Source organism: Orycteropus afer, unplaced genomic scaffold (assembly GCF_000298275.1).
Source record: "Orycteropus afer afer isolate SDZICR_OR568_19922 unplaced genomic scaffold, OryAfe1.0 scaffold01268, whole genome shotgun sequence".
Classification (NCBI taxonomy): domain Eukaryota; kingdom Metazoa; phylum Chordata; class Mammalia; order Tubulidentata; family Orycteropodidae; genus Orycteropus; species Orycteropus afer.
In genome coordinates this window covers 117,064-129,748 of record NW_006922855.1, presented here as the reverse complement: position 1 = coordinate 129,748, position 12,685 = coordinate 117,064, and the positions used below count along the sequence as shown (strand labels likewise).

At 45.3% G+C, this 12,685-nt stretch overlaps 1 protein-coding gene across 1 annotated transcript; it reads left to right on the top strand.

Moving 5' to 3' along the window:
• Positions 1-3,024: 3,024 nt before the first annotated feature.
• Positions 3,025-10,115, top strand: LOC103213083 (leukocyte immunoglobulin-like receptor subfamily A member 2). Its single transcript, XM_042783458.1, has 5 exons — positions 3,025-3,040; positions 6,230-6,505; positions 6,929-7,213; positions 9,835-9,887; positions 9,972-10,115. The coding sequence occupies exons 1-5, from the start codon at positions 3,025-3,027 to the stop codon at positions 10,113-10,115; spliced, it is 774 nt and encodes a 257-aa protein (XP_042639392.1).
• The last annotated feature ends 2,570 nt before the right edge of the window (positions 10,116-12,685 follow it).

The window sequence follows — 12,685 nt, the reverse complement described above, 5'->3', positions numbered from 1 at the left end:
TCCTTTCCCCACACTTATTCAATCTGTATGCTGAGCAAATAATCCAAGAAGCTGGACTATATGAAGAAGAATGCGGCATCAGGTTTGGAGGAAAACTCATTAACAACCTGTGATATGCTGAGGACACAACCTCGCTTGCTGGAAGTGAGGATGACTTGAAGCACTTACTGATGAAGGTCGAAGACTACACCCTTCAGTATGGATCACACCTCAACATAAAGAAAACAAAAATCCTCACAACTGGACCGATAAGTAATATGTGGTAAATGGAGAAAAAGTTGAAGTTGTCAAATTTCATTTTTTCTTGGATTCACAATCAATACCCATGGAAACAGCAGTCAAGAAATCAAACGATTCATTGGGTGAATCTGCTGTAAAAGACCTCTTCAGAGTGTTAAAGAGCAAAGATGTCACTTTGAGGACTACGGTGCACCTGACCCATGCTATGGTATTTTCAGTTGCCTCATATGCACTGGACAATGAATGAGGAAGACCGAAGAAGAATTGATGCCTTTGAATTATGGTGTTGGCAATGAATATTAAATAGACCATGGACTTCCCGAAGAACTAACATATCCGTCTTGGAAGAAGTACAACCAGAACGTTCCTTAGAAGGGAGAACGCCCAGACTCCGTCTCAGGTACTTTGGACATGCTATTAGGAAGGACCTGTCTGTGCAGGAGAAGGTCATGTGTGGTGAAGTAGAAGGTCATTGGAAAAAGGGGAGACTGTCAATGAGATGGATGGACAGTGGCTTCAACAATGGGCTCTAACGTAGCAATGATTGCAAGCATGGTGCAGAAGGCAGCCTTTCATTCTGTTGTATATGGGGTCTCTGTGAGTTGGAACTGACTCGATAGCACTGAACAATAACAACAACATACTTATTGCAATTTGTCTGCACTGCTGGTGACCATGGAAGGCAGTGGTGTGACCTCCCATCCAACCCTCACTGCCCTTCTCTATCTTGGTGAGCTTTGGAGAAAAGAGGAAGGATGAGGTTTCTCTCCTAGGTCATCAAGGGGAGGCTGGACCTCTGCGGGATGTGAGAATGGATATAGCACCATGCACTTCTCCCAAGTCTGGCCTGGTTCTAAGATCAAAACAGGAAAGCCACAAAGTGACGTGATGCTCAGCCCCCGTGATGTTGAAAAAAGGGGAAGTCCAGCCTGGCCTTAGGGTGTGAGGGTCTGCTCTTCTTGTCAAAGGAAGAGGAGTTCATCAGACTCACAAGGCCAGGCTGTCCCATGTTGAGGGAGCTTCTGTCCTCATGTGAAGATCAACCGCTGCTGGGGGTGTTGGCTGAGACCCTGCCATGATCTCCAGGCTCCTTGTCCTGCTCGTGGTTGGTGAGTGCTGCGGAGGAAATTCACGTGGGGGTGGGAAAGGGAGGCAGTCTGAATAATGTTTGTAAGTGGGGTGTCTCTCCTGGGACCCTTCCTTCCTGTGCTCCTGGAGAGCTCTCATATGGCCCCCTTTCATCCACCTCGTGTCCAACCCAATGACCTCAACATCCTTGGGTCATTGGGGGCCACCTCTTACAGGTCCTTATCATTTTCAGGACTTTGTATGGACCCAAAGATTTGTGCTCCAAATGGTGAGTCTTTCGTTCATACTTATCCCGGGCAGCTCTGAGTCGGATTGAAGGACTGTGGGAGGAAATTGAGGGTCATTGGATGAGTTCCAATCACCACCTTGCAATCCCTTGCTCTTGTGGAACTCTTCATTTTACTTTTTATCCTTCACCACTGTGCCAATTCTTTTAGGGTGCGGGAACATCTTCCCCGCCCTGGGCAGAATCTAGGTTTCCAGCTTCCTCCTATAACAAATCTGAGTCAAGTAAGGATCTGCAGCTTTTATGATGCTGACGGTAAATACAGGCGTGATCAACCCTGCAAACGTAAGCACAGAGAATCGGAGAAATTGACAGAAATTTTATGTCTCACCTGTGGGTATGGAGCCGACAACCTTGTTTGCCCTTTGAGCACTCTTCCATTTGCTTCAAGGTTCCTCTGCTCTGGTGAGGTCTGCCACAGGGGACAGACCTGCTCAGAAGGTCAGACGTGGGGTAAACACTCAAAAACAAAAACCCAAACTCACTGCCATTGAGTCAATTCCAACTCATAGTGACCCCCATTGGGTTTCCGAGGTGGTAAATCTTTATGGAAGTAGCTTACCCAGTCTGCTGTCTGCAGAGTGGCTGGTGGGTTTGAACTGCCAACCTTCTGGTTAGCAGTCAAATGTCTTATGCACCACACCACCAGAGCTCCTTAGTAGACACTAGACCTCAACATTTGCTACTTCTGTGACTGTGTGTAAGCTAATTTTTGCAAGTTCTTCCATTCTAAAATGAAGACTGGTAACAGGGTGTTGCACCCTTTAAGGTATAACTCACATAAAGCTCAGAGAACAGTGTTGGGTTCAGAGTCTGTTGAAAAATAACGATCGTTAGATAGAATTGATGGAGGTTTCTCCACGAGCCAGGACGTCATCTCTGAATATTGCGTAGACTGCCTCATTTTCTGGCCACAGCTCCTCTCTGAGGTGCATTATTCCCTCATATCCCACATTGAATGAACACTCTTGTGTCTTTGTTGTCCCAAGTGGTGGGGCTCTGGCTTTGAATAACCAGAAAAGTCGCTGCCGTGTGTTAGAAGGACAAGAGAATTGGACAAAACGGATAACTGAAATACATAATAGATCTGAAGATGGCTAGTCCTCAACAAAACTAAACTAAACCAAACCCACTGCCGTTGAATTGATTGTGATCAGTGGCAACCCCACGTGTTACAGATGAGAACTGCTCCGTAGGGTTTTCATAAGGAGTTCTGGTGATGCTATGCCTGTCGTTGTTGTTGTGTGCCATCAAGTCGGACCTGACTCATAGCGACCCCTCCTTGGGTTTCCGAGGCAGTATCGCTATGGAAGTAGATTGCCCAGCCTTCCTTCTGAGGAGTGATTGATGAGTTTGAACCGCCAGCTTTCTGGTTAGCAGTCAAGTGCCTTAGGCACTACACTACCAACATGTTATATATTAAAGGTGAGATGGTCTACACGGAGTCACCAAGCACTCTGAGACCTAATCAAGCTTTAAGTCCTTTATTTCCGGGGTCGAGAGGGGGCTCATGCCAGAAGGGAGTCTCGACCCAGAAGAGCAGCTTCACAGGGTTTATAAAGACAAAACCCACGAGCAGGTGGCGTGTAATATTGAGTGTCTCTTTTCTATCATTTGCAAGCAATCTTTTACAGAAGCAGAAAGCAATGTTGAACTTAATTTAGCAAATAACACCTGCAGAGAAACTCCTTGGCATTGTGGTGAGGCCTCCTCCGCTCTGGGAGCTTCATTGAGGACTCAGCCTTTGCAAGCAGACTTTTACAGAAGCTCAGACGGCATTACACTGGCTCTAGCAAGTCACACCTATAGGCAACACTTAGCGTCGTGGTCTGTCTCTGTGGTTGGCATAGGTGCTCAACTAGGTCTTCATGTTCTGCCAGGACGGATGGGGTGGTCTAGGCCTGCAGCCTTTCAGTGGAAACAGGATGCGGTGGTCTAGACCTGCAGCTTAAGGAAAAGAAACTTTGTGGGGGTGTCTGCGTGTCAAGATGGAGTCAGTTAGCTATCTGGCCCATCACAGGCATAGACTGCCAACCAGAAGGTAGGGGTTCAAATTCACCATCTGCTCTGTGGAAGGAAGACGGGGCAATCTACTTCTGTAAAGATTTACTGCCTTGGAAACCCGATGGGTCACCATGAGTTGGAATCAACTCCATGGCAGTGGGTTTGGATTTCCTTTTATATATAGGATTTTCATGGCTGTAATTTTTGTAGGGGTCCCTAGGTGGTGCAAATGTCTAAGCTCTTGACCACTAGCTGAAACATTAGTGGTTTGAACCCACCAGAAGAACCACAGAAGACAAACATGGCGATCTGCTTCAAAAAGTCACAGCCTTGAAAACACTGTGGAGCAATTCTCCTCCACCCATGAGGTCACCATGAGTCAGAATCAACTCAACAGTGGCTGACAACAACAGCCATGTTTACAGCAAAAGATCACCAGGCCTTTCTGCAGTCCTGCCCCAAACAAACAACCAAACCCTTTGCCATCAAGTGGATTCTGACTCATAGTGACCCTGACAGGGTTTCCAAGGCTATACATCTTTAGAGAAGCAGACCACCTTGTCTTTCTCCCATAGAGCAGCCAGTGGGTTCAAACCACTGACCTTTTGGTGAGCAGCCCATTGCCTTAACCACAGCACCATCAGAGCTCCAGGTGGGCTCAGACTTGGAATCTTTTATTTAGTAGCTAAGCTCATACCCTGTGTAACACCCAGGGAGGTTAATGCTAAAGAGAATATAAATCATGGATGTGTCATGCGTTTGCATGCTTGGGGTAGTGGGTTGTTCTTTTAGCAATTGTAGCTGAGGACAATGTCAGGTTGGCACTAGAGAAAGTCCTGAAGGGTGGAGGAAGGGGCAGACCCTCGGAGTGAACAGTATTTGACCTTGAGAAACCAATGCAATCTGTGCTGGTGTGGAAGTGGGTCTCATCGTCTTGCCAGAGCGTTCTGTGTCAAGAGTAGTGGTAATGAATGAGAGAAGAGCGCGGGAGGAAGTCAGAGAGGCAACGGGTCAGGTTGTAGAGCAGATAACTGGTTAAGATTTTACCTTGAATGAGATGAGAGCCATTGGAGGGCTGTGAGCAGGGGACCAATGTGATCTGACATATGAACAGGCTCTCTAGCTCCAGTGTAGAGAAAGGGGGCAAGGAGACTAGTTGTGGGCACGTGTGGAAGAAAGAGACAAAGTCAAGTCCTGATGCAGTGGTCCAGCGAGAGACAATGGGTGGGTGCTCGTGTTAGGGTGGGGGCAGTGGTGGAGGTAAGAAGACAGGTTCCCTAGGGTTCATTTCCAGTTTGGATATGGGAGGTACCAAGAAAGGAACCTGTCAGTAATAACACCTAGGAATGACATTGACTATGGAGTCGATGTGGAAGAATAAGGTTTTCTCCCCCAAAATATCAGGAGCTTTATTTCAGACATGTCATCAGGAAAGACCAGTCACTAGAAAAGGACACCATATTTGAAAACATAGAGGGTCAGCAAACATGAGACAAATGGTCGATGAGATGATTGACACATGGCTGACCCAATGGGCTCAAACTTACCAACAGTCGTGAAGATGGTGTAGAACTGAGCAACACTTTGTTCTTTGGTATGTAAAGTCGCCATGAGTTAGAGTCAACTCTTGAGAGGCTGGAATTGAGACTCAGCGGCAACTAACAGCACCAATGGTTTTGGACATGATTAGTTGAGTCTTCTCACTACAGGAGACAAGTTGAATAAATGAACTAGAGTTTGGGTGAGGGGTCTTAGCTGGAAATACATTTATAATGTGTGTGTGTATCTGTTTGAGGGCAGCTTGGGAGTGAGCATGTTCAGAAAAGATATAGATTTGAGGATAGAGCCTAGAGACACTGTAAAGCATAGGAGTTTGGTGATGGTGGAAAGATCAAAGCAACTGAGATAGCTTAGCCAGAAAAAAGTCAAGAGTGTAGGCTCCTGGAAGTCAAATGAAGGTCCTTTTGGAAGGTAGAGTATTGCAGTTAGTCAAATATTGCTGATCTGGGACCGTCTAATAATTGCCCTAGTGCCTAAGCCACTTGACTGCTAACCAGAAGGCTGGCAGTTCAAACCCATGAGCCACTCTTCGGAAGGAAGGTTGGGCAATCTTCTTCTGTAGTGATACTACCTTGGAAACCCAAGGAGGGGTTACTATGAGTCGGATCCAACTTGACGGCAGTGCGTTTGGTTTGTTTTTTGGAATAATTAACAAAAGGAGCTCTGGTGGTGTAGCGGATAAGGCATTTGGCTACTAACTAGGTTTAAACTCACCAGCTGCTCTGAGGAAGGAGGATGGGGTGATCTACTTCCATAAAGGTTTACAGCCTCAGATACCTAATGGGGGTCAATTATGAGTTGGAATCGACTCAATGGTGGCTTTTTTTCTTCTTTTTTTTGAATAATTAACTCTATCTTACCAATGAAGAGACTGAGATCTCATTGACCAGAATCACGGGGTGAGGGCAAGGCTTGACTGGGACTCACACTACGTGGCCCAGCTCAGACCCTGGGCTCTAAGCTAGCATCCACGGAGGCTGATGGGGAAGTGAGAAGGGAGGTTCTTGACATCAGAATGTTTTGAAATTCCAGGCTCTGTTTCTTTTCCAGAGTTAAAGCCTTCCATCTGGGCAGTGCCAGGGATTGTGGTCCCACAGTACAGTTCTGTGACCGTCCTCTGTAGAGGACCTCCAGGAGTGAGTGAAATGCGTCTAGGAAGCAGGGAATCCAGTGAGTGGTTTGGCAAAATCCCACAGGGACCCCAGGAGACAGTTGAGTTCCCCATTGAGAATGTGACATTAACCAGCGCAAGGACTTACTACTGCGAATACCTGAAGGAAAGGGCCTGGTCAGCACAAAGTGACCCACTGCAGCTGGTGGTGACAGGTAAGGGCCACTTCAAGGGCAGTATCCCCGGCCATGGTGTCTGTTCCCAGCATACTGTGCCTGCCGGCCATTACCCTCATCCTCTGTCTGTGCCCAGTTTCCTCCTGTCTCATGTCCACTGTCCCTTAGTTTTGACTCTGGTCCAATCTCCCTTCCAAGGGGAGACTGGAAACCCTAAAAATTCATGTGGAACAAATATTCAGCTCTCTTTCTGGACAGAAGACTACTGTCTGGTTCTGGGTCATTAGAAAATAAGAGAAGTGGTAGTTTTTTTTTTTTTGGGGGGGGGGGGGTTCCTGTGCTACAATAAAGGGTGATAGGTGAATTTAACCCTGGCTTCATCCTTTCACCTCTCAGGTCAGACCATGGTGACAGTGCGACACGCATGACTCCCCAGTGATAACAGGCTTTATTCTTTCCCAGGGGTCTACAAGGACACACCCTCTCTGACGGCTCATCCAGGCCCCCGTGTGACCTTAGGAGGGAATGTCACCCTCTTCTGTCACTCAGCTCATGTCTATGACACCATCCATGTGTTCAAAGATGGAAATGCCTTCTCCCAGGACTATTTACATCAGGACCATGCCACCTTCCTCATCTCCCCTGTGACTCTGGCCCATGGGGGCACCTACACATGCTACGGTTCTCCTCAAACACACCCCCTCCTCTGGTCACTACCCAGCAACGCCCTGAACATTTTGGTCACAGGTAACTGTGGATCTGTTACTGTCATGTTTGCTCTGTGCTCAAGGAAGTCCCACAAGGTGTTTAAGGTGGTGTATAGCTAAACCCAAGGAGGGGTTGCTATGAGTCGGATCCGACTTGATGGTAGTGAGTTTGTTTCTTGGTTTTGAGTGTTGTTATAACAGAAATGTCACAAGTGGGTGGCTTTAACAAACAGAAATTTAGTTTCTCACCGCTGAGGAAGCTAGAAGTCTAAATTCAGAGGGCAGGTCTTAGGGGAGACCTCTCTCTCTGTTGGCTCTGGAAGAAGGTTCTTGTCTTTTCAGCTTCTTCTCTCTGGTTCCTTGGAGATCTCCATGTGTCTTGGCATCTATCTTTTCCCATCTCTGCCTCTTTCACTTGCCTGTTTAATCTATTTTATATCTCAAAAGAGATCGACTCAAGACACACCCTACATTAATCCTGACTCATTAACATAACAAAGACACTTTTTTCCCAGTTGGGATTATAACCACAGACACAGAGGTTAGGATTTACAACATATATTTTTTTGGAGGGACAAATTCAATCCATAAAATGAGGAGAATTTCAACTCCACTTTGTCTGTTTTTGTTGATTGTGGTCTGCATAAGATGCCCCGTCTAAAGGTCACTCCATTTAATATATTAAAAAAAAAAAAAAAAAAATCGAAAAACCAACCTCACTGCTGTTGAGTTGGTTCTGACACACAGTGATTCCTCCTCAGGTTTCCGAGGTGGTATCCCTATGGAAATAGACTGCCCAATCTTCCTTCTGAGGATTTGTATATTTATTCTAACAATTTTCTGGCTATTATTAGTACATTGTTTTGGGGATGTCTTTTCAAAGTGCTGTATAAACTAGTGGCAGCCCTTAGGAACCAGACTGAGAGGTAGGTCTTTCTTTCACTTAGTGTGTGGCCCTGTCATCATCCTGAACACCCTCCTCAGGCAGGTCCTTCTCTATATGAGTGGTTGACGTAAGTGCCATCATTAGTTAGTGGTGACAAAAATGCAAAGGGGGAGTGTGGTAGTTAAGGTTGTATGTCATCTTGGCTAGGCTTGGTTGAGTGGCTGGGCAGCTGGATGTAGTTATTCCCCATGGTGAGGTTGGTAATTAACTCCATGGTGGAATCTACTGGAGCAGCTGAGTAGCTGCTCTAGGGATGTGGGCTGCTTCCAGTCTATAAGAAGCAAATTTGAGGAAGGTCTCCAGCTTATGGCATGCTTGAACCCTGCATGTAGCTGCATGCAGGTCAGCAGCCTGCCATGCTCTGCTGATCTTGGGACTTTCAACAGACTTGAATCAATGGCCTGCTGTGTTGTTTGGTAATATCATGCTGTACCTTTTTATTTGTTGACCTTGGGTTTGTCAGCCTCAGCAGCCAACAGCTGTCTGAGTGAAGAAAACCTCCAGCTTCAGTAGGCCAGGAGCAGGAGGCAGAGTTGAAGCACAAAGTCTAGAGGCTTTCACCCAGCCCCTTGAGCCTGGCACTTTGAACTCGGACTTAAAGCCTCCAAAGTAAGACAATAAACTCCTGTTTGTTGAAGCTGTTCCATTTGTGGTATTTCAGTTAGAGTGGCACTAGGTAACCAAAATAGGAAGCATGCTAGTTTCTTCATTCAAGACATTAAGACAATGGAGTAAGCAGTAAAAAAAAAAAAAAAAAAAAAAGTGTATAGAACATCCAAGGGGAAATTATGGTCAAGGTCAGGGCTGGATTACCCCATAAGCAAGGTAAGCACAGACTTACTTGTGCTTACTTACTAATCTGTAGTGAATAATTTCACATGTGTTTCACCACATCTTTGGCAACTATTTTTCCATAGAGTTCTTCTCTACTTGTAAGAATACTTCTGTTTATTGGCTTACATGCCTAGACTCTGTTGTTAAGTAGGTTCACTACAATTTCCCAAACCTCCAATAAGTTGCCTAGTTTATGGTGGTGCTCAGTAAATGTTTACTGGATGAGTAAATGAATGAATGCAACAGGTGTGCAATGACAGATATTTACCACTTTCTAATCCCTAGATCCATATGGTCCTGAACAAGGACACACTCACATTGTGATCGGGGTCTCAGCTGCCGTTGTCTTTATTCTCCTGTTGTTCTTCTTCCTCCTTTGTTGTGGATACCGGGCCAAACACAGTATGTCCTGGAGGTGGAAGGGTTAACCTAGGAGGAGAAGTGGGAGGTGGGCTTGGTGGGTTCCTTCCAAGACTCTGATCACTGGTTCTCTGTAGGAGCCACTGGTGGTGAGACCCAGGAGCAAGTGAAGTGTAAGAGGTAGGGAAGTTTGGACTCCTTTGATAGCAAGCCCTGCTTCCGTCTTATTCCTCAGACCTACTCTAATATGCCTGTCTCCTTTGCGTCAACTCCAGCCTATCCCTGGATGTCCAGGAAGAAAATCAATGTAAGTGGGGAGTAAGGGGAAAGGGCTCCCAGGGTGGGGAAATGGGGTGTCAGGAGGAGCCAGGAAGGAACAGAACAGGTGAGGGGCCAACTTGCTGTGTGATGTTACTGCCCTTTTCGGGATTTTAGTCACCCCATCTCTGAAAGATGGCTGGGAGCACTGGATGTTTCTGAAGGCCCTCAAGGAAGGTCCAAGCCCTCATCTTTCCTTTCAGATGCTGCCTTGAAGGACATCCAGCCTGAGGAGGATGAACCGACAGAGATGCAGGTGAGTCTCTTTTTCACCGACCTTCTCTCCTGGCCCAGTTCCCGCCCCCAGTGCTCTCTCTCACTTTGTATCTTCATGTTGCAGGTCCCCTCAGCAGAACACCCCAACGAAGTGACCTATGCCCTGTTGCAACCGGAAACTCTTATGGGGAGTGTGGATCCACTGACCTGCACCTTCAAGGATGACTCTAAACAGCCCTGTGTGTATGCCACCCTCACCTCGCCCTGAGCTTAGACTTACGACTGGCTGCGTGGGTGCCAGGGTTCTGACACCCTTTAAGGAAGGTGAAGTGACACGTGGCATATTACTCATGCTCCCTCAACACAAGCCATCAACTTGCACCTCCCTAAAGACTAAAGGACAAAGAGCCTTGTCAATCACCAAGGGATTCTGGAACCAATTAAATATTTTTTCAGATGATTCCACATTCTTCAAATATTTACTCACTCACTCACTTGTTCAGCAAATGTTTGTAGAAGCCAGTTCTTTCTTTGGACCTTTTCTGGTGTTGTCTAGGTTAGTAAGATACAGCTTCTAGTCTCAGAGATCTCAAAGTCTACTGAGAGAGGAAAGCTACATTATCTGGTCCTTAAAAAACAATGCAAGAGTGACCTGCAGGAGCAGGTGTAGGGGTGTTTGGGTTCCTTAAGCAGAGACAACTATCCATGCATATTCAGGAAGTACCATCTGCCTATGGAATCCAGACTTTCTGGAGTCATGGAGGCATGATGAACTGCTGAATCTATTGCCCTGAGATCATCTTTAAACCTTACGCCAAAAATATCCCCTGAAGTCTTCTTAAAACCAAGTTATAGTCTAGCCTGACTAGCTAAGAATAGCTACAAGTGCCAACCACTTGGAAAGGGATCAGATTTGGAGATTCTGTACAGGGTGGGAGAAAAAGGTGGAACAAAACTCAAAATCATAAAAACAACAAACAAGAAAACCAGGCTTACTGGCCTGATAGAACTTACTGGCCTGGAATTGAACTCACTCCCCTATGGCTTAACTCTCAGCCAAACAATAGACAGGACTATGAGCTGAACACCTGCACCAGGGAGGTGCCCTCCTCAAACAGTCAACCACGGGAGATCAGAAGCATTTGCACAGGGAGAAAGGAAGAGAGGCAGGAAAGCATTGGAAATAAGAACACAGAGAAAGGGTGACCACAGGAGGAAGCGGGAAGAGAGCTGTGACATTGTGGGGACATAACCAGTGTCACGGAGCACAATGTGCATGAACTGGTGAGTGTAAAACAAATTTGCTTTGTAAAATTTCACCCAAATCACAATAAAAAGTTAAAAAAGAAAATTAAGAATACATTCCTCGAGCTTTGTGCTCTTTTAAGAACTTTCTCTACCTTATGGCTAGAATTTTGATTAAATGGGTGGATACAATATTCAAAAGGTATAACCTGAGCTCTCAATATCCATGCATTATATTTACATAAATTGTAGCCAAATAAATTATTATTTTTTAAATACAAATAACAAAAAAAGACTATATGGGATAAAATTGACAACAGCAACTCAAAAGATTAGATAGGAACTTTAAAAGGCAGTGAGTTTATGTTAATGGAGGAGGAACAGTTCAGAAAAGCAGGGTGAGAATGGTCAAACAGCTTGAAAAATGTCATCCATGTCATTGAATTCTCCATGGAGAATCTGTTGAGTTGGTGTATGTTCTGCTGTGTATATTCTCAAAAACAATAAGTAAATAAATTGTGAAAAAAAAAGAAGTGCCATCAAGCACACGGAGAAGTGAAGCAGTAAGGAGAGTCAAACTGGGAATAGAGGAAGTTGGTAAAGGTGTTTCAGCCCAACACTCCACAGTCTACTGGGAGCTGAAGCCTTCAGAAGGGTGAAAAATGAAAGAGGAAATGTTCCTAGTGAAGTCACCACATTGCAAAACAAAATGAAATTCACTCTTTTCTTCCCACACTCTCACATGCTCTCTCTCTCTCTACACACATACATACACACACACACACACACACACAGAGTTCCATTTTCTCTCTCTCTCTTTCACACACACACACACACACACACACACCCCTTATCTGTCATACACTATATAAAAGAGTTCAAACTAATTTGACAATAATAGGGATTGCTCTTGAGGAAGGAGATGGTGCAGAGACTATATGAAAAGGATTTATGATTTTCCTCCAGTTTTGATGATTTTCTGTTTTCAATTGTGCAATTAAAACAAACAACATAATAATAATAATAATAAAAAGATGTGTATGAGAGAAGAGGAGGTGGAGTGCATATGAAAAATAACTCCACAAGTTTTGATGAAAGTAAGTAGAGAAGAAAGCTAACTTTAGGACAGGGGGAAGGGGTTTGGGAAGGAGATGGGGGAAGCAATAAAGGGGACTTGAGGGCATGTGTTGGTTGATGGAAACAAAGGACAGACAATAGCCATGTGAATAATACTGGGGGAGGAGAGATGATTGACATTTGGTGGGATGGCATGTCAGGTAAGAGATCAGGCTATGCAATGGATGGTTCACCTGGACTCAAACCCTGCTTCTGATACCCACTTGCTCATGAAGTGTACACAAGATAATGTTGCACCTTAGTACCTTGTTATTTTCTCTCAAAGCACTTATCAAAATTCTGTGTATTTTAATGACTCATTTGTTAAGTTGAATTTTGCTTAGAATATAAGACCTACTGTTGTGGTAGACACTGTTCGTTATCTCTTCATCCTTCCCACTTTCTTCTTCACCACCAGGGTGTAAATGAGCTTGAGGCAGTGTGGTGGTTCAGTTTGTGTGTCACCTTGGCTGGGCC